Source organism: Ranitomeya imitator, chromosome 4 (assembly GCF_032444005.1).
Source record: "Ranitomeya imitator isolate aRanImi1 chromosome 4, aRanImi1.pri, whole genome shotgun sequence".
NCBI classification, from domain to species: Eukaryota; Metazoa; Chordata; class Amphibia; order Anura; family Dendrobatidae; genus Ranitomeya; species Ranitomeya imitator.
The window spans coordinates 280579821-280599248 of NC_091285.1; the positions used below are offsets into that span (position 1 = coordinate 280579821).

Consider the following 19428-nt stretch of genomic DNA (forward strand, 5'->3'; position numbering starts at 1 on the left):
ATGTTGCCTCTGTCCAAATATATATGGACCTAACTGTACATGTGTGAAGGCACAGAAATATATTCAGTCAATGATACAATACATATTACTTGCAAAAACATAAGCAGATCCCTAAAAAGTAGAAAAACCTGTCACTCAGGAAGTTTCCCTTCATTCCTCTGATGCTATTTGCTTCTATTGTTGACATCTACACTGTGTGCAGAATTATTAGGCAAAGTTGTATTTTAGAGGATTATTTTTATTATTGATCAACAACTATGTTCTCAATCAACCCAAAAGACTCATAAATATCAAAGCTTAATATTTTTGGAAGTTGGAGTGGTTTTTTTTTTTAGATTTGGCTATCTTAGGAGGATATCTGTTTGTGCAGGTAACTATTACTGTGCAGAATTATTAGGCAACTTAATAAAAAACAAATATATTCCCATCTCACTTGTTTATTTTCACCAGGTAAACCAATATAACTGCACAAAATTTAGAAATAAACATTTCTGACATGCAAAAACAAACCCCCCCAAAATTAGTGACCAATATAGCCACCTTTCTTTATGATGACACTCAACAGCCTTCCATCCATAGATTCTGTCAGTTGCTTGATCTGTTTACGATCAACATTGCGTGCAGCAGCCACCATAGCCTCCCAGACACTGTTCCGAGAGGTGTACTGTTTTCCCTCCCTGTAGATCTCACATTTTATGAGGGACCACAGGTTCTCTATGGGGTTCAGATCAGGTGACAAGAGGGCCATATCATTATTTTTTCTTCTTTGAGACCTTTACTGGCCAGCCACGCTGTGGAGTAGTCGGAGGCATGTGATGGAGCATTGTCCTGCATGAAAATCATGTTTGTCTTGAACGATACCGACTTCTTCCTGTACCACTGCTTGAAGAAGTTGTATTCCAGAAACTGGCAGTAGGTCTGGGAGTTGAGCTTCACTCCATCTTCAACCTGAAAAAGTCCCACAAGTTCATCTTTGATGATACCAGCCCATACCAGTACCCCACCTCCACCTTGCTGGCGTCTGAGTCGGAGTGGAGCTCTCTGTCCTTTACTGATCCAGCCTCTTGTCCATCCATCTGGGCCATCAAGAGTCAATCTCATTTCATCAGTCCATAAAACCTTTGAAAAGTCAGTCTTAAGATATTTCTTGGCCCAGTCTTGACATTTTATGTTATGTTTCTTGTTTAAAGGTGATCATTTTTCAGCCTTCCTTACCTTGGCCATGTCCCTGAGTATCGCACACCTTGTGCTTTTTGTTACTTCAGTAACGGTGCAGCTCTGAAATATGGCAAAACTTACACCTTTTAACAGAAGCAGTTAAGGGTTCTTATTCCTCAGTGTTGCTTTTTAACGGCGCTGAGAAATAAGGGTATAGCACACTCAGCATTGAACATGATTTGGGTCGGGTCCCCATTGTTGCGATCGCCAAAAAAAAAAAAAAGAGTCAGAGATCCCATTTATTTCTTTCTCCTCGGATATGATCTAGCAAAACGGAGGAGAGAGAAATAGGGTCCCCCGTTCCCTCCAGCTCTGTCCCCGGCCCTCAGTGTCTTCCGGGAAGAAAATGTTGGGCGCATGCACAGTGTGCCCGCCGAGATCTACCAGCTGGCACGCAGCAACAATAGGAGATTTTTCCTATTGGTTCATTTTGATCACTGTGACAGACCCTATCAAAGTGATCAAAATAAAAAAAAAATAGTAAATCAAACCCCCTTTATCAGCCCTTTAGTTAGGTAAAAATAATAAAATAAAAAAAATGTATTTTTTCCATTATGTTGGGGTTAGGGTTAGAGGTTGGGTTAGGGCTGTGGCTAGGGTTAGGGTTGGGGCTAGGATTAGAGCTAGGCTTAGGGTTGGGGCTAGGGTTGGGGTTAGGGTTGTGTTGGGGATAGGGTTGTGGTGTTGGGGTTAGGGTTGTGGTGTTGGGGTTAGGGTTGTGGTTAGGGTTATGGTTAGGGTAAGGATTAGGGCTAGGGATGTGTAAGGGTTAGAGTTGAAGTTAGGGCTGTGTTAGGGCTGGAGCTAGAATTGGGGGGTTTCCACTGTTTAGGTACATCAGGGGGTCTCAAAACATGACATGGCGCCCGCCATTGATTCCAGCCAATTTTGCATTCAAAAAGTCAAACGGTGCTCTCTCCCTTCTGAGCCCTGACATGCACCCAAACAGTGGCTTTCCCCCATATAGGGGGTATCGGTGTAATCAGAAGAAATTGCACAACAAATTTTGTGGTCCATTTTCTCCTGATACCCTTGTGAAAATAAAAAAGGTTGGTTTCCAAAGTAAATTTTTTGTGAAAAAAAGAAAAATGTTCATTTTTTTTCCACATTGCTTTAGTTCTCGTGAAGCACCCAAAGGGTTAATAAACTTCTTAAATGTGGTTTTCGCACCTTGAGGAGTGCAGTTTTTAGAATGGTGTCACTTTTGGGTATTTTCTGTTATATTGACCCTCCAAACTCACTTCAAATGTGTGGTTGTCACTAAAAAAAATGACTTTGTAAATTTTGTTGGAAAAAATGAGAAATCGCTGGTCATGGTTTAACTCTTATTGTGTCCTAACAAAAAAATAATAATGTTTCAAAAATTGTGCTGATGTAAAATTGACATGTGGGAATTGTTATTTATTAACTATTGTGTGTGTCACCACTCTCTGATTTAAGGGTAAAAAAATAAAAAAAAATTGAAAATTGCTAAATTTTCAAAATTTTTGCCAAATTTCCATTTTTTTAAATAAATAAACACAAGTAATATCAAATTTTTTTACATGAAGTACAATATGTCACGAAAAAACAAAATTCAGAATCAGTGCGATCCGTTGAAGCATTCCAGAGCTATAACCTCATAAAGTGACAGTGGTCAGAATTGTAAAAATTGGCTTGGTCATTAAGTACAAATTTGGCTCTGTCACTAAAGGGTTAAAGACAGTCTATCATCAGGGTGCCCCCCAAACAGCTTACATAGTCAGGTAGCTCTTATTATGATAGGTCAAGTAGCGTACAACCCTTTTAATATAGCTGTGAATGATAGAAGAGTCTCCTAAACTGTAGCCACTCTTTAGGAAGTCATTTTAATCTGTTATCATGGTCCAGACAGCCCCATGGTCCTTCCAGCTTACATGGTCAGATAGCTCTTGCAAAGATAAGTCAATTCATACTATACTTTATACAGTCCTATACTCCATAATCAATAGATCCATGTTTTTATTTTTATCAATACACAAATGATAACACAAGTGCTCTGGTCGTGAAAGAGAACTTTCCCATCCTATGCCAACCTAGTCACCACCTTGCGCCTCCCAATGCTGCTTTACCACAAGATTTCCTTCCAGTAGGAGATGCCAAGCCTGAAAGGCAAGTACTTGGATTTGGGTGGTAGAGACTTGGGAAGCACTCTGTCATGCCCAGAGCACTTGTAATCTCATTTGCATATTGATAACAATGTGGATTTTACGAATAAGGGGCTGTGGACTTTATAATGAAAACTAAGGATTGGTTTACATTTACAAGGACTACATGACCATCTAAGGCTGGTTTCACACTTGTGGAGGGCAGAGCTGCGGAGGGCTACGTACTTCCTCCATTAAGCTCTGCCCAAAATGCAACATGTTGCGTTCGGCGCATTGTCAAAACTACGCATGCGGACACATTCGCATACATCCGCATGGCCTTCGTATCCAATGTTAAAGACTGGTACGCAGGGCGCATGCAGACGTAGGCGGAGCTGAATGAAAGAGGTGTGGCAGTGGGTGGGGCTTAATGGAGGAAGTACTCAGCCCTCTGCAGCTCTGCCCTACGCAAGTGTGAAACCAGCCTAAGTCGTTTGGGTGGATGGATTGCACCTTGATCACAGATTTCCTTTAACATAGATTACTATTACTTCCTAATGACTGGCTACAGTTCAGAGATCTCCTTTATTATTCAGAGCAATTGTAACATCCCTGCCAGCATCACTGCATGGCTTCCCATCTCCCTTCTTACTCACCACTCCGGGCCATGTTGTGAGTTCTGTCCTCTGCCGGCTCCATGCTCTGGACCTCATGTCCTTGCTTGCTGCATACTTCTTAGCTGTATGCTTAGGGTGGTGGCTCCAGCACTTCCTGCCTCTTATAGAGACTGTGTGCACCTTCCTAAGGCAATTGCCAAGAAGCATCAGGTACTTAAGGCATCCCCACCCCTAGGGGGATGCCTGAGCAACGTACTTTCTCAGATAGTGTCTTGCTTCTGAATTGCCAGGTCCTGTCTTGCTTTGTCTCTCGTTTCTGCCACCCAGGGGGCTTCGTACCCTGGCCCGTACCTGTATCCTGTGTCTCTCTCTCTAGTTGCTCGCACCGGTCACTAGTGTTTCATCCCTCAGTGGGATCAGCTGCTACAGCCAGGCACCACCCTGGAGTGGTACCTGGCAGCTACCTGCCGCACAAGCCTGACCTCACCATCAGAGGCTCCAGTGAACACCAAGGTAGCTGCTTAGTCATGCCATTTCAAGGTAGTCTGGTTTGTGGCACAGTGGGGCCACAATCCCACCATCACGCCTTTCAGTCTGGGCGTGAGCATTACAGCTATATTTAAGGGGTTGTACCCTACTTGACTTATCTTTTCTAAGAGCCACCTGACCATGTAAGCTGTTTGGGGGTGCACTCTGTATAGCTCTATTAAAGCCTCATACACTACTTTTATATTGATGACCAATCTTTAGGATAGCCCATCAATATCTCATCAGCTGTTCCTGGAGTCCATCATGACCGAACATGATCAGTTGTAGAGGTACACAGCACAGCTTCATCAAACTTATAGTGCAGATCCTCTCCTTTTTCAATAGTTGTGGATGTGCATGTCATGATCCAGTTCTGAGTTTATGTTCAGCTGTCTTGTTTCTGGACTGGTCATGTGGGAGTTAATCCCCTCTGCCTCACTTTGAAGCTGGCTGAGCTATTTAAGTCCTCTGCAGCCTGTGGGCCAGTGTCAGCTATAGTTCATGTTGCATGGCTTGAGCACCTGACCTGTTCACTTGTACTAGTGTTCCTTTTTGCCTCTGACTGCCTGTACCTGTTTATGACTTGTTCTGACCTCTGGCTTGTATCCTGACTTTGTCTTGCGTCTCACGTTTTGGTTACCACATTCCCGGTAGGCTCTGACTTTTTGTTTGTCCCCGACCATTCTTCTGACTCCCCCTGTGTACTGTGCTTATCTCTCTGTGTATGATCTTGGCTTGCCTGACTTCTCTTTCATTACCTGTGACACCCGTGTTGTAGTTCAGTATTGCTGCTCTGTGTGTACAACCTCTTTTCCTTAACCAGGTGGAGGTTGCACTATACTACACTGCAGCAGCACATTACAGTGCAGGACTCAGCTGACGCCACAATATACTTTACGGAGCTGATCAGTAGAGTTGCCAAATGCGGCACCCCAACTGATTGGATAATTATGAACTATCCCTTGAACAGCACATAAATATAAAAGTAACATAGTAACATAGTTAGTAAGGCCGAAAAAAGACATTTGTCCATCCAGTTCAGCCTATATTCCAGTATAATTCCAGTAGGGAACAATCCTTTTAACTTTCTGATTGGTAAATGTGTTCAGTTCCATTAAAAACAAGGTGAAAGCTGCATATGGTGTAAGAAACCAAAAAGCATTTCTCAATTAGTGATGTACCTGTTACTCCAGCACCACTACTCTACTGCTCCTCATTAGTCTCCATTGATAGGCCTGCAACGCTGATGTCATGGAGGTGATGAGCTATTGTAAATATGACATCATCACAGCAGCCCTGTCACCATAGACAGAAGGCACCAGTGGCACTGGAGTGGCAGAGCTTTCATTAGGTAAGCAATGCTTGGTTTCTTAATTTACAACATAACCAGCCTTGACCCTATGTTTTAATGAAACATGACAACTCCTTAAAGTTCCACTGCCTTGCTGTGTCACATAATTGCCCAGCAAATAGCTATCATGAATCCAGTTTACCCATTCTCTTGATTAGGGTATGTTCACATAAATTTGAGCGCTATCCGTGAAAATACCTAACCTTACATGGCCAGCACTTGGAGCAGAGTTATTCAATTGGACTGTTCATATGTCAATTTATTCGCACCAACTGTTCGTCCATTGGAAAAAAAAAATCACATCATGCACTAGTCTCTTTACTTTTTCGAATAAGAGTCACCGTTTTAAGGTCTATGGGTGCGCAAAAAAAAAAAATCGGATCCCATGCTGATCAACTGTATAGCATCTGATTTTAACAGATGATTAGCAAGTTTTAACATAGGAAACTGTATTTGGGTTTTTTAAATGTTATCAACTACTGATGTATAAAATAGGATGCTATTCGGATGCCGTAAAGATGTAAAAAACTGACATACAGATTGCATATAGAAGACAATATAGATGAAAAATCACCAGGATTTATTCCTGGATTCAAATCAGAGAATTTGCTTATAAACTCATGGGAACTGGGTCTGTCCTCTTTCAGGCAATGCTCTGCCCTCGCTACGATTTGTCAAAAAAAATAACAAACTGCATTGTACTCATCTTCCTCGGTTCCACTAGAGAGTTTCCACCGCTACTTCTTGTGTTTGGAACTGACTGCAGTGTTGATGTCATGTCAACATCACAGGAGCCAATCAGTGATTGCAGCAGTTCCGAAGGGTGAATTCTGACTACATGGGAATAGCCACCGAGCTCACTGACTGGCTGCTGAGCTGTTGACATAACGCCGGTGGAATCAGGAAAGGTGAGTATAAGGCTACTTTCACACTAGCGTTTTCTGCAATCCATCACAATGCGTTGTTTTGCAGAAAAAACGCATCCTGCAAAAGTGCTTGCAGGATGCGTTTTTTCCCCATAGACTTGTATTGACGACGCATTTGGGACGGATTGCCACACGTCGCATCCGTCGTGCGATGGATGCGTCGTGCTTCTGCGGACCGTCGGGAGCAAAAAACGCTACATGTAACGTTTTTTGCCCCCACCTCCCCGCACCTTACAATGGGGCAGCGGATGCGCCGGAGAAATGCATCCGCTGCCTCCATTGTGCAATGCGTTAAACGCTAGCGTCGGAATCTCTCCCCGACGCATTGCAACGGGGAGATTCCGATGCTAGTGTGAAAGAAGCCTAACTTGCTTGGTTATTTTTTAGCAAACTGCAGCTGGGACAGTACATTGTCTGAAGGAGGACAACCCTTTTACAGAAACAAATTGACAATGCCTGCTCATGCAGTAAGGCTGGTTTCACATTGGCGTTTTTTGGGGTGCGTTTTTGCGGTAAAAAACGCAAAAAAACGCATGGTGAAAAACGCATGTAAACGCGTGTAAACGCTGCGTTTTTTTGACGCATGCGTTTTTGCATGTGGTGAAAAAAACGCGGCGTTTTGACACGTTTACATGCGTTTTTAAATGCGTTTGCGTTTTTTAAATGCATGCTGAGAAATGTGTGACAGCTGCCAATCATCAAAATAAAGTAAAAAACCCACTATAAACAGAAACAGTTAGGGTTAGGGTTAGGGGTAGGGGTAGGGGTAGGGATCATAACCCTAACCCTAACCCTAAAGGGATCCTACCCCTAACCCTACCCCTACCCCTAACCCTAACGGATCCTAACCCTAACCCTACCCCTAACCCTACCCATAACCCTAACCATAAAGGGATTAGGGTTAGGGTTAGGATCCCTTAGGGTTAGGGTTAGAGGTAGGGTTAGGGTTAGGGGTAGGGTTAGGATCCCTTAGGGTTAGGGTTAGGTTCCCTTTATCACCTTTATGTTGGGGGGTGGCATATCAGTGTGTTTTCTGGTTTTTTAATAAAAAAACGCATGCGTTTTTTACCGCAAAAAACGCATACACCAAAAAACGCATGCGTCCCCATTGACTCCAATGTATTTTTTGACCCAAAAAAAACGCATGAAAACGCATGCGTTTTTTTTTGGTCCAAAAAACGCTTCTAAAAATACTACAAGTAGCATTTCAGAAAATGAACGCATGCAGTAAAAAAACGCATGCGTCAAAAAACGCGACCAAACGCGTACACAAAAAAACGCATGCGTTTTCAATGTTAAAGATAGGGAAAAAAAACGTATGCTTTTTTTGAAAAAAAACGCTGCAGACAAAAACGCAAGTGTGAAACCACCCTAATTGCAAGACATCAGCATGTGGAAGGTATGGTGTTTTTTCTTTTTCATGCCTGCATAAAAAACCTGCATCAAAAATGCAGGCATGCAAAAGAAAAGGCATAAAAACTGTAGATGAAGAGAGACTTCTCTGTAGCGAGACAACCCTTTTAGGCTGATATTTCAAAATGGTTTGTCTTTAGGTAAATCACATAGATTTCACACTCACCTTGCTGACATGTTTTGAAAAAGATGGCATTTTGCGGTGTTTGTAGAATCACATTGCCTTCTGAATTCATAACAATTATATTGACTTCAAATGCTGCCACTCCATCTTGATTGCCAAGGCAAGGAAATCCAACCTGAACAACTGAAGAACAATAACATGAATGTCCAATGTCACTATGTGCTAAATAAAAAAAAGTTATTCTAATTGGTTCTGATCAGAAGAATATAAGGACAGCGGTGTACCATCAAGCATCAACATATGAGAGTGGTGATACCTAGTACCTAATGGAGGTGGCCCACGAGAAACATTTATTACACAACCACAAGATAGATAATGAATGTATTACGCTGGGGCTTCCATGCAGACCATGAGATGCTGTTCTCGGCTGCCTTAGTTCCATAGATATTGACTGAAGCACTAGCGTACATGTTTGACCAACACTTATTTCAAGATTGGGACATGGGTCCCAATTTCTCGTGGTGGGTGCTATCAATGTTTAAGCTCTTATCCTAAAACTGATAAACATATGGCTCGTTCAGACAAGCATATTAAACGTCTGTGTACTGTCAGTATGCAAAATAGGTATCGTATGGGCAGCAAATGGACTAATGGTAGTTCACATGAATTTCTTTACACATGGACCGATGGTCTACATGTAAAAACTGCAGCATTCAATACTTAGATCCGTTTTTCATAACTGAGTAACCAATAAGTTAATTGGATCTCAAAAACAGAACACAGATGAGTACCCATCTACGTGTCATGCGTTGTTCATTGATCCATATCAAATAATATCCCGTTTTTAGAAATAGGAAGTTCAGACATTTTAGGCTGCAGAGCGCTGATGACCTATTGTAAGCTCTGTCATCGGCAATGCTTTGCCCTATGAATGTTGAGAAGATCTCTTGTCTTGGGCAGGACAGACCTGAACTTTTTGGTATTAGACCTCCCTCCTATGGTGATAGAATCAAGAATAAAGTCATGTGGAAGGAGATATGCAAATATACTCATCCCCAACTGTGACAAAGTTATAACTTCTGAAAAGCTATTGATCTGTCAGTACAATCAGGCCAGTCATACACTAAGGTACTGTATGTAGCCCCCATTTATAACATTTAATGTCGACATCATTAATACCACCGTATGTGCCCTAAATAGATGTTTATGATATCTAATGGCCTGATAATTAAGGCCGCCATATATGCTCTAAATAGATATTTATGATTTCTAATACCTGCATCATTAGTGATGCTGTATGTGCCCTAAACGTATGTTTATGACATTTAATTCCCTTATTAATACCATCATACATGCCATAAATAAATGTTTGATTTTTAATGCTCACATCATTAAAGTTGCCATATGTGCTTTAAATATGTGTTTATGATGTGTAATGACATCATCATTTTTGCCATTTGTGCCTTAAATATATATACAGTATATATATATAGATATATATACTGTATATATATACAGTGTATGTGTATATACAGTGTATATATATATATATATATATATATATTTTTTTTTTTTTTTCTTTTACATAAATATTTTTTCTATATTTTTAAGAGGATGATGTTACTAAGAGGTGCTGGATCTGTTATGACCAACATAGGAGGGAAATTCAGTAGAGGCTTAAAATGGGCTCACAGCACTGTGCAAATGGCCCTCTATGTACCTGAAAAAACGTAATGTTCTGTCTGCGGTAATATATTTGCGTGTATAAGTAGAAAATTCTTTTGATTGAAAAATATTTCAACTTTAAGATTGTCATTCATGTATGTTTTTAATACTCTAGATTGGTTCCTATTCAGAGCAGACATCCAATATGTCTGGCAGTTGGCTTGACCACCATTTCTGAGGACGTTGGCAATGCAGGAACAGAAGATAGTAGTGAAGCTACCTCTATGACTGAACAGATTTATGATCCTTATTGGAGAGTATTCATGGATACCACATGCACTAAAATTGGAACCACTAATCAAACCACATAACTGGTTAACAACTGTGCAGACCACAGTTACCCTGTCAACCACTGTTCCAGCTACAGCCTTGTGCTCACCTCTATGACTGAACATATTTATGATCCTTATTGGAGAGTATTCATGGATACCACATGCACTAAAATTGGAACCACTAATCAAACCACATAACTGGTTAACAACTGTGCAGACCACAGTTACCCTGTCAACCACTGTTCCAGCTACAGCCTTGTGCTCATCAAGTGGTCCTAAGAGAGGCCAAAACGTAAGGACACTCTCTCTGCTGCCACCCTGATAGACAGTCAGATTCTGCAATAACTCAGTAGGTTTGAAGATGAAGATGGTGATGATATTGTTGCTCGCAGTCTGGGTCCTTGGTTTAGCATGTTAATGAAAATGTATGTACTCGTATGCATTCATGCACTTTAGCAGGAATATACGTATGCTGCATCACCAGCACTTGAGAGATGGTGATTAATTGGTCACACCACACCAGTATTCAACCTCCTATTCCTCAACCTCCTCTATTTCCAGCTATTCCTATGCCTATTATGTCCCCCTCAGACTGAGTCAGTCCTTCATATAATAGTTGGTAATCCTTTTTTCACAGTGGCAGGATTGGCTAACGTGTGTGAAAGCACACAGCAGCATGGACCTTCTACAATGGACACGACTTAGCAACAATCACGGTCTTATTTAACAACAGTTCTGAATACACAATATTACAGGACAGAGAGAGTTCCCTTACTAGATATACTTTACCTAGGATAATGGAGTTTTAGTAACATAATGCAGGAGAAAGCTTTACACAACTGTCCTGCTAGCCTGCTTCTTACAAAATGACTGCTTCACCAGGACCTTCTTACCCAAAATGCATTAGTTTCTTCCACAATGTAATTGACAGCTTAACAGAGAAACAACTTGTAATACAATTAAACGTTACCAGGTGGTGCTATTACCACATTAGACGTCACTAACAGAGATTTATAGCTTATAATAGTGATAACAGTAATTTTAACTTCGTCTTTTGCCTTAATGGGCAAAACACTCCCCGCTTGGCATCAACTGATGCTACTGCTAGGCTGCTTTGGCAAAAGCAACAAAATAAGTTTCACTGCTGGCCTGAGGAATAGTTCACTCACACCAGACTTCTACACTTTGACTTTGTGAATATTCCCATCCTTACTTGGGAATATTTTGGCAATGAAGTTTAGTGGCCACACATTCTGGTGTGAATTGCTGCCTTTCATGAGTACAACATCAAGTTTGACATTTGATTTCTTGGTCTGCCACTTCTTCCTTGGTTGTAAAGTAGAGATACACTGCTTTCTCCATCTGTCCCAGAAAACATTAGAGACACTCTGCACCTGCCTCCACTGCCGTCGAAGATGTCTTTGCCACTGAATTCTCCAAGCACAGCACTCAGAGCTCTGGTTTTTCTGAGTAACATGGCAGGATTGGGAAAAGTCGGATTTCCAGAGTCGCCAGAAAGTGCAGTCAACTGTCTGGCATTCATGGTAGCTGTACATCAGGCAAAAATGTAGTCTGACTTTCATGTGTGTCTTGCACTTCCTGCTTGCAAGAAGTTCGAGTGAAGTATTCTGCATGTTATTCCTATCATTCTCTCCTAAGCACTCACATGTCAGAAGAGTGTGGGAAATTGAATATCCACATGCATCCTTGCTCACTTAAGAATCTTTCCACATTGGTAGTGTCTAAGTTGGAAGAAATTTGAAGTTTCTTTACTGCTTTAACAAAATTCATGCCTCTATCAGAGCGAATGTGCTTTACTGGGTCTCTGATGGCAATTAAACATCAAAGTGCATTTATGAAACTTAAACTGTCCATGGATTCATTACTTTGATATGTACGGCTCTGATGGACATACAGGTAAAAATGACCGCTTAGCACGTTGGCATGGTGACCTCTTGCGTGCTGTGTAACCACAGACCAAGGACCGAATACATTCAGGCCAACATTAGTGAAGGGAGGATTCATACTAAGCCCATCAGATGGGAGATTGGTTATCTTCAAGCTCTAAAACATGCCACAAAGTTTGCAACAGGTAACACAGTTGAAGATGAATTTACTCACATATCTCTTGGCTCCAACTATCCATAGTCCAGCAGCTTGTAGATTCCCTTCAGTAAACAATTGGCCCTGGTGTTCCACTAGTACATGGTGGTGTTGCACTAGCAGAGTTGTGATGTGATGATGTCCAGAAAACATTACAGGATGCTTCTCCATAAGCTTTACTTCGAGTTCTTGTAGCTGATCTATTATTCTTAACAGCCCATTCTCATTTTCTTCATCTTTGGGTGATTCATCACCCACTTTGTTTGAGTTGCCTACATGACTCTCAACGGGTTTATTATCTACTTGTGATTTAGCTGCTGAATCTTCCTCTTAATCAGATCTTTGATCTTTGTATTCCTTTACCTGTGGTTCTTGGCTTGGATCTTCCAATGTGTCAGTTTCTGGGCCAGCCGCCTCAGCATCCTCCACTAACTTGGTTGTCTCTTCTGTAGAAACATTCTTATCTTTAGATTGTAACTGGATATCTTCTGAACGGTTTTCAGTTTTTTGATGCTCAATTTGGGATTCTTTGGTTTCTTCCAGATCTTCATTAGCAGCATAATTAATAACTTCTTGTTCTCTTGTTTCTGGTGCCCACTGAGTTCCCTGTTATTGGGTAAGTGTTGTCTCTGTGGTTTAAATAATAAAAGTGCGACCCAACTGTTTACTTATCCTTTACAATTTCTTGATCCATGATGTCCAAGAACAGTCTATCTTCTATGAACATTGCAACCATGCTGCTTTCTCTTGTCCTGTGGAAGACTGTGCACCTTTTGTGATCTTGCTAAATATCACAAGCATGGTCTTCACAGGAAGGGTCCGTGAAAGGACAGAGGAGAACTGTGTGGTAAATTCTTTTACCAGGAAACTACTCTGACATGGCTGTAAGAAAGCCGGACGTCGATTTGTATAGGTTTATATATTTCTAAAGGTACTGTTGGCACCAGGTGTCAGTAACAACCCCTGCAATCCACACAGGCAACCAAATCAAACCATAGATGAACATAAATTACATTATGTGTAATATTGAGAAATGATAGGGAAAATTGTTGTGAATTCTGTGGCTGAATTCACTCCTGTGGTCACAAGTGGTACTGCAGCTTCTGGGCTTCCTCCCTCAGGTGTTCTGGTGAGCTCGTTGGCTGCCTTGTTATTTAACTCCACCTGATTCTGTCTTCCTTGCTCCTTGTCAATGTTCCAGTGTTGGATCTGAGCTTCTGGATCTTTCCTGTGGCCTGCTGCTCTGCTTAGATAAGTGCTTCTTTGCTTTTTTGCTGTTTTTTCCGTCCAGCTTGTCTATTCGTTTTTGCTGGAAGCTCTGAGACGCAAAGGGTGTACCGCCGTGCCGTTAGTTCGGTACGGTGGGTCTTTTTGCCCCCTTTGCGTGGTTTTTTGCTTTAGGGTTTTTTGTAGACTGCAAAGTTCTCTTTGCTATCCTCGCTCTATCTAGAATATCGGGCCTCACTTTGCTGAATCTATTTCATCCCTACGTTTTGTCTTTTCATCTTGCTAACAGTCATTATATGTGGGGGGCTGCCTTTTCCTTTGGGGTATTTCTCTGAGGCAAGTCAGGCTTGTATTTCTATCTTCAGGCTAGTCAGTTCCTCAGGCTGTGCCGAGTTGCATAGGTAGTGTCAGGCGCAATCCACAGCTGCCTTTAGTTGTGTTTAGGATAGGTTCAGGTATTGCGGTCTACAGAGATTCCACGTCTCAGAGCTCGTTCTATTGTTTTTGGGTTATTGTCAGATCACTGTATGTGCTCTGATTACTGGCACACTGTGTTACTGGATTGCCTTCATAACAGTACAAGGAGCCAAACTAATGATTCTCAATAGAGGGAAAAAAGAAGTTCTGACATCATTTTTTTTTCTCAGCTCTGTGTTCAGTCTTTTTTTTCCCCTAGACATTAGGGTGCTTCAGGACACAGCTGTGGACATGGATATTCAGGCTCTGTGCTCTTCAATGGATAATCTCGTTATAAATGTACAAAAGATTCAAGATACAATTGATCAGAAAACTATGCTAGAACCAAGAATTCCTATTCCTGATTTGTTTTTTGGTGATAGAACCAAGTTTCTGAGCTTCAAAAATAATTGTAAGCTATTTCTGGCCTTGAAACCTCATTCTTCTGGTAATTCAGTTCAACAGGTTTTGATTATTATTTCTTTTTTGCGCGGCGACCCTCAGGACTGGGTATTTTCTCTTGCGCCAGGAGACCCTGCATTGAGTGGTGTCGATGCATTTTTCCTGGCGCTCGGATTGCTGTACGATGAGCCTAATTCAGTGGATCAGGCTGAGAAAAATTTGCTGGCTTTGTGCCAGGGTCAGGATGATATAGAAGTATATTGTCAGAAATTTAGGAAGTGGTCAGTACTCACTCTGTGGAATGAATCTGCGCTGGCAGCTTTGTTCAGAAAGGGTCTCTCTGAGGCTCTTAAGGATGTCATGGTGGGTTTTCCTATGACTGCTGGTTTGAATGAGTCTATGTCTTTGGCCATTCAGATCGGTCGTCGCTTGCGCGAGCGTAAATCTGTGCACCATCTGGCGGTATTGTCTGAGATTAAACCTGAGCCTATGCAGTGCGATAGGACTATGACCAGAGTTGAACGGCAAGAACACAGACGTCTGAATGGGCTGTGTTTCTACTGTGGTGATTCCACTCATGCTATTTCTGATTGTCCTAAGCGCACTAAGCGGTTCGATAGGTCTGCCGTCATTGGTACTGTACAGTCCAAATTCCTTCTGTCCATTACCTTGATATGCTCTTTGTCATCGTATTCTGTCATGGCGTTTGTGGATTCAGGCGCTGCCCTGAATCTGATGGATTTGGATTATGCTAAACGTTGTGGGTTTTTCTTGGAGCCTTTGCGGTGTCCTATTCCGTTGAGAGGAATTGATGCTACACCTTTGGCCAAGAATAAACCTCAGTACTGGGCCCAGCTGACCATGTGCATGGCTCCTGCACATTAGGAAGTTATTCGCTTTCTGGTGCTACATAATCTGCATGATGTGGTCGTGTTGGGGTTGCCATGGCTACAAACCCATAATCCAGTATTGGATTGGAACTCTATGTCGGTATCCAGCTGGGGTTGTCAGGGGGTACATGGTGATGTTCCATTTTTGTCTATTTCGTCATCCACTCCTTCTGAGGTCCCAGAGTTCTTGTCTGATTATCAGGATGTATTTGAAGAGCCCAAGTCCGATGCCCTACCTCCGCATAGGGATTGTGATTGTGCTATCAATTTGATTCCTGGTAGTAAATTTCCTAAGGGTCGTTTATTTAATTTATCCGTGCCTGAACACACCACTATGCGCAGTTATGTGAAGGAATCCCTGGAGAAGGGACATATTCGCCCATCGTCATCACCACTGGGAGCAGGGTTCTTTTTTGTAGCCAAGAAGGATGGTTCGCTGAGACCGTGTATTGATTACCGCCTTCTTAATAGGATCACTGTTAAGTTTCAGTATCCCTTGCCATTGTTATCTGACTTGTTTGCTCGGATTAAGGGGGCTAAGTGGTTCACTAAGATAGATCTTCGTGGTGCGTATAATCTGGTGAGAATCAGGCAAGGAGATGAATGGAAAACGGCATTTAATACGCCCGAGGGTCATTTTGAGTATCTAGTGATGCCGTTCGGACTTGCCAATGCTCCATCTGTTTTTCAGTCTTTTATGCATGACATCTTCCGTGAGTATCTGGATAAATTCCTGATTGTTTACTTGGATGACATTTTGATCTTCTCAGATGATTGGGAGTCTCATGTGAAGCAGGTCAGAATGGTTTTCCAGGTCCTGCGTGCTAATTCTTTGTTCGTGAAGGGATCAAAGTGTCTCTTCGGTGTGCAGAAAGTTTCATTTTTGGGGTTCATCTTTTCCCCTTCTACTATCGAGATGGATCCGGTTAAGGTCCAAGCCATCCAGGATTGGACTCAGCCGACATCTCTGAAAAGTCTGCAAAAGTTCCTGGGCTTTGCTAATTTTTATCGTCGCTTCATCTGCAATTTTTCTAGCATTGCCAAACCATTGACCGATTTGACCAAGAAGGGTGCTGATTTGGTTAATTGGTCTTCTGCTGCCGTGGAAGCTTTTCAGGAGTTGAAGCGTCGTTTTTGTTCTGCCCCTGTGTTGTGTCAACCAGATGTTTCTCTTCCGTTCCAGGTCGAGGTTGATGCTTCTGAGATTGGAGCAGGGGCGGTTTTGTCACAGAGCGGTTCTGGTTGCTCAGTGTTGAAACCATGTGCTTTCTTTTCCAGGAAGTTTTCTGCTGCTGAGCGTAATTATGATGTGGGCAACCGAGAGTTGCTGGCCATGAAGTGGGCATTCGAGGAATGGCGTCATTGGCTTGAAGGAGCTAAGCATCGCATGGTGGTATTGACTGATCATAAGAACCTTACTTATCTCGAGTCTGCCAAGCGCTTGAATCCTAGACAGGCCCGTTGGTCGTTATTTTTTGCTCGCTTCGATTTTGTGATTTCGTACCTTCCGGGCTCTAAAAATGTGAAGGCGGATGCTCTGTCTAGGAGTTTTGTGCCCGACTCTCCGGGTTTATCTGAGCCGGCGAGTATCCTCAAGGAAGGAGTCATTGTGTCTGCCATCTCCCCTGATTTGCGGCGAGTGTTGCAAAAATTTCAGGCTAATAAACCTGATCGTTGTCCGGCCGAGAAACTGTTCGTCCCTGATAGGTGGACTACTAAAGTTATCTCTGAACTTCATTGTTCGGTGTTGGCTGGTCATCCAGGAATCTTTGGTACCAGAGAGTTAGTGGCTAGATCCTTCTGGTGGCCATCTCTGTCACGGGATGTACGTACTTTTGTGCAGTCCTGTGGGATTTGTGCTAGGGCTAAGCCCTGCTGTTCACGTGCCAGTGGGTTGCTTTTGCCCTTGCCGGTCCCGAAGAGGCCTTGGACACATATTTCGATGGATTTCATTTCTGACCTTCCCGTTTCTCAAAAGATGTCAGTCATTTGGGTGGTCTGTGATCGCTTTTCTAAAATGGTCCATCTGGTGCCCTTGGTTAAATTGCCTTCCTCCTCTGATTTGGTGCCTTTGTTCTTCCAGCATGTGGTTCGTTTGCATGGCATTCCTGAGAATATTGTTTCTGACAGAGGTTCCCAGTTTGTTTCAAGGTTTTGGCGAGCCTTTTGTGGTAGGATGGGCATTGACCTATCTTTTTCCTCGGCTTTCCATCCTCAGACTAATGGCCAGACCGAACGAACCAATCAGACCTTGGAAACATATCTGAGATGTTTTGTTTCTGCAGACCAGGATGATTGGGTGTCCTTTTTGCCGTTGGCTGAGTTCGCCCTTAATAATCGGGCCAGCTCGGCTACCTTGGTCTCTCCATTTTTCTGCAATTCTGGGTTCCATCCTCGTTTCTCTTCAGGACAGGTTGAGTCTTCGGACTGTCCTGGTGTAGATTCTGTGGTGGACAGGTTGCAGCAGATCTGGACTCAGGTAGTGGACAATTTGACCTTGTCCCAGGAGAAGGCTCAACTTTTCGCTAATCGCAGACGCCGTGTGGGTCCCCGACTTCGTGTTGGGGATCTGGTTTGGTTATCTTCTCGTCATATTCCTATGAAGGTTTCCTCTCCTAAATTTAAACCTCGTTTTATTGGTCCGTATAGGATTTCTGAGATTCTCAATCCTGTGTCCTTTCGTCTGACCCTCCCGGACTCCTTTTCCATACATAATGTATTCCATAGGTCGTTGTTGCGGAGATATGTGGCACCTATGGTTCCATCTGTTGAGCCTCCTGCCCCTGTTTTGGTGGAGGGGGAATTGGAGTATATTGTGGAGAAAATTTTGGATTCTCATGTCTCTAGACGGAAACTCCAGTATCTGGTTAAATGGAAGGGTTATGCTCAGGAAGATAATTCCTGGGTTTTTGCCTCTGATGTCCATGCTCCAGATCTTGTTCGTGCCTTTCATGTGGCTCATCCTGGTCGGCCTGGGGGCTCTGGTGAGGGTTCGGTGACCCCTCCTCAAGGGGGGGGTACTGTTGTGAATTCTGTGGCTGAATTCACTCCTGTGGTCACAAGTGGTACTGCAGCTTCTGGGCTTCCTCCCTCAGGTGTTCTGGTGAGCTCGTTGGCTGCCTTGTTATTTAACTCCACCTGATTCTGTCTTCCTTGCTCCTTGTAAATGTTCCAGTGTTGGATCTGAGCTTCCGGATCTTTCCTGTGGCCTGCTGCTCTGCTTAGATAAGTGCTTCTTTGCTTTTTTGCTGTTTTTTCTGTCCAGCTTGTCTATTCGTTTTTGCTGGAAGCTCTGAGACGCAAAGGGTGTACCACCGTGCCGTTAGTTCGGCACGGTGGGTCTTTTTGCCCCCTTTGCGTGGTTTTTTGCTTTAGGGTTTTTTGTAGACTGCAAAGTTCTCTTTGCTATCCTCGCTCTATCTAGAATATCGGGCCTCACTTTGCTGAATCTATTTCATCCCTACGTTTTGTCTTTTCATCTTGCTAACAGTCATTATATGTGGGGGGCTGCCTTTTCCTTTGGGGTATTTCTCTGAGGCAAGTCAGGCTTGTATTTCTATCTTCAGGCTAGTCAGTTCCTTAGGCTGTGCCGAGTTGCATAGGTAGTGTCAGGCGCAATCCACAGCTGCCTTTAGTTGTGTTTCGGATAGGTTCAGGTATTGCGGTCTACAGAGATTCCACGTCTCAGAGCTCGTTCTATTGTTTTTGGGTTATTGTCAGATCACTGTATGTGCTCTGATTACTGGCACACTGTGTTACTGGATTGCCTTCATAACAGAAAATGTATTTAACACATGAAGAGAGAGAAGTGCAAAAAGCAATGGAAAGACATGACACCAGCTGAAATCTATCAGTAATTAGAAAGCAATCCTGCCACTTAGTGAAAAATATTATCTGCTGGTCATCTCATGATGGGTAAAACCAGTAAACTGTCTCAAAACCTTTGGAACCTTACTGTTTTCATACATACTGATAGCATTGATTACAGATAATTTCTAAACTACTCAAAGTTTCAGTGAGCGCTGTTTGGGATCATTATTCAGAAATGAAAAGAACATAATTTCACCATAA

General features: G+C 42.6%; 1 protein-coding gene across 1 annotated transcript in view; it reads right to left on the minus strand.

The window, feature by feature from the left end:
• Nucleotides 1-19428, minus strand: part of WIF1 (WNT inhibitory factor 1) — a 247515-nt gene that overhangs the window by 41499 nt on the left and 186588 nt on the right. The window contains exon 4 of the mRNA XM_069764683.1: nucleotides 8325-8465. Coding sequence (XP_069620784.1) covers nucleotides 8325-8465 — 141 coding nt within the window. The remainder of the gene's footprint in view (nucleotides 1-8324; nucleotides 8466-19428) is intronic.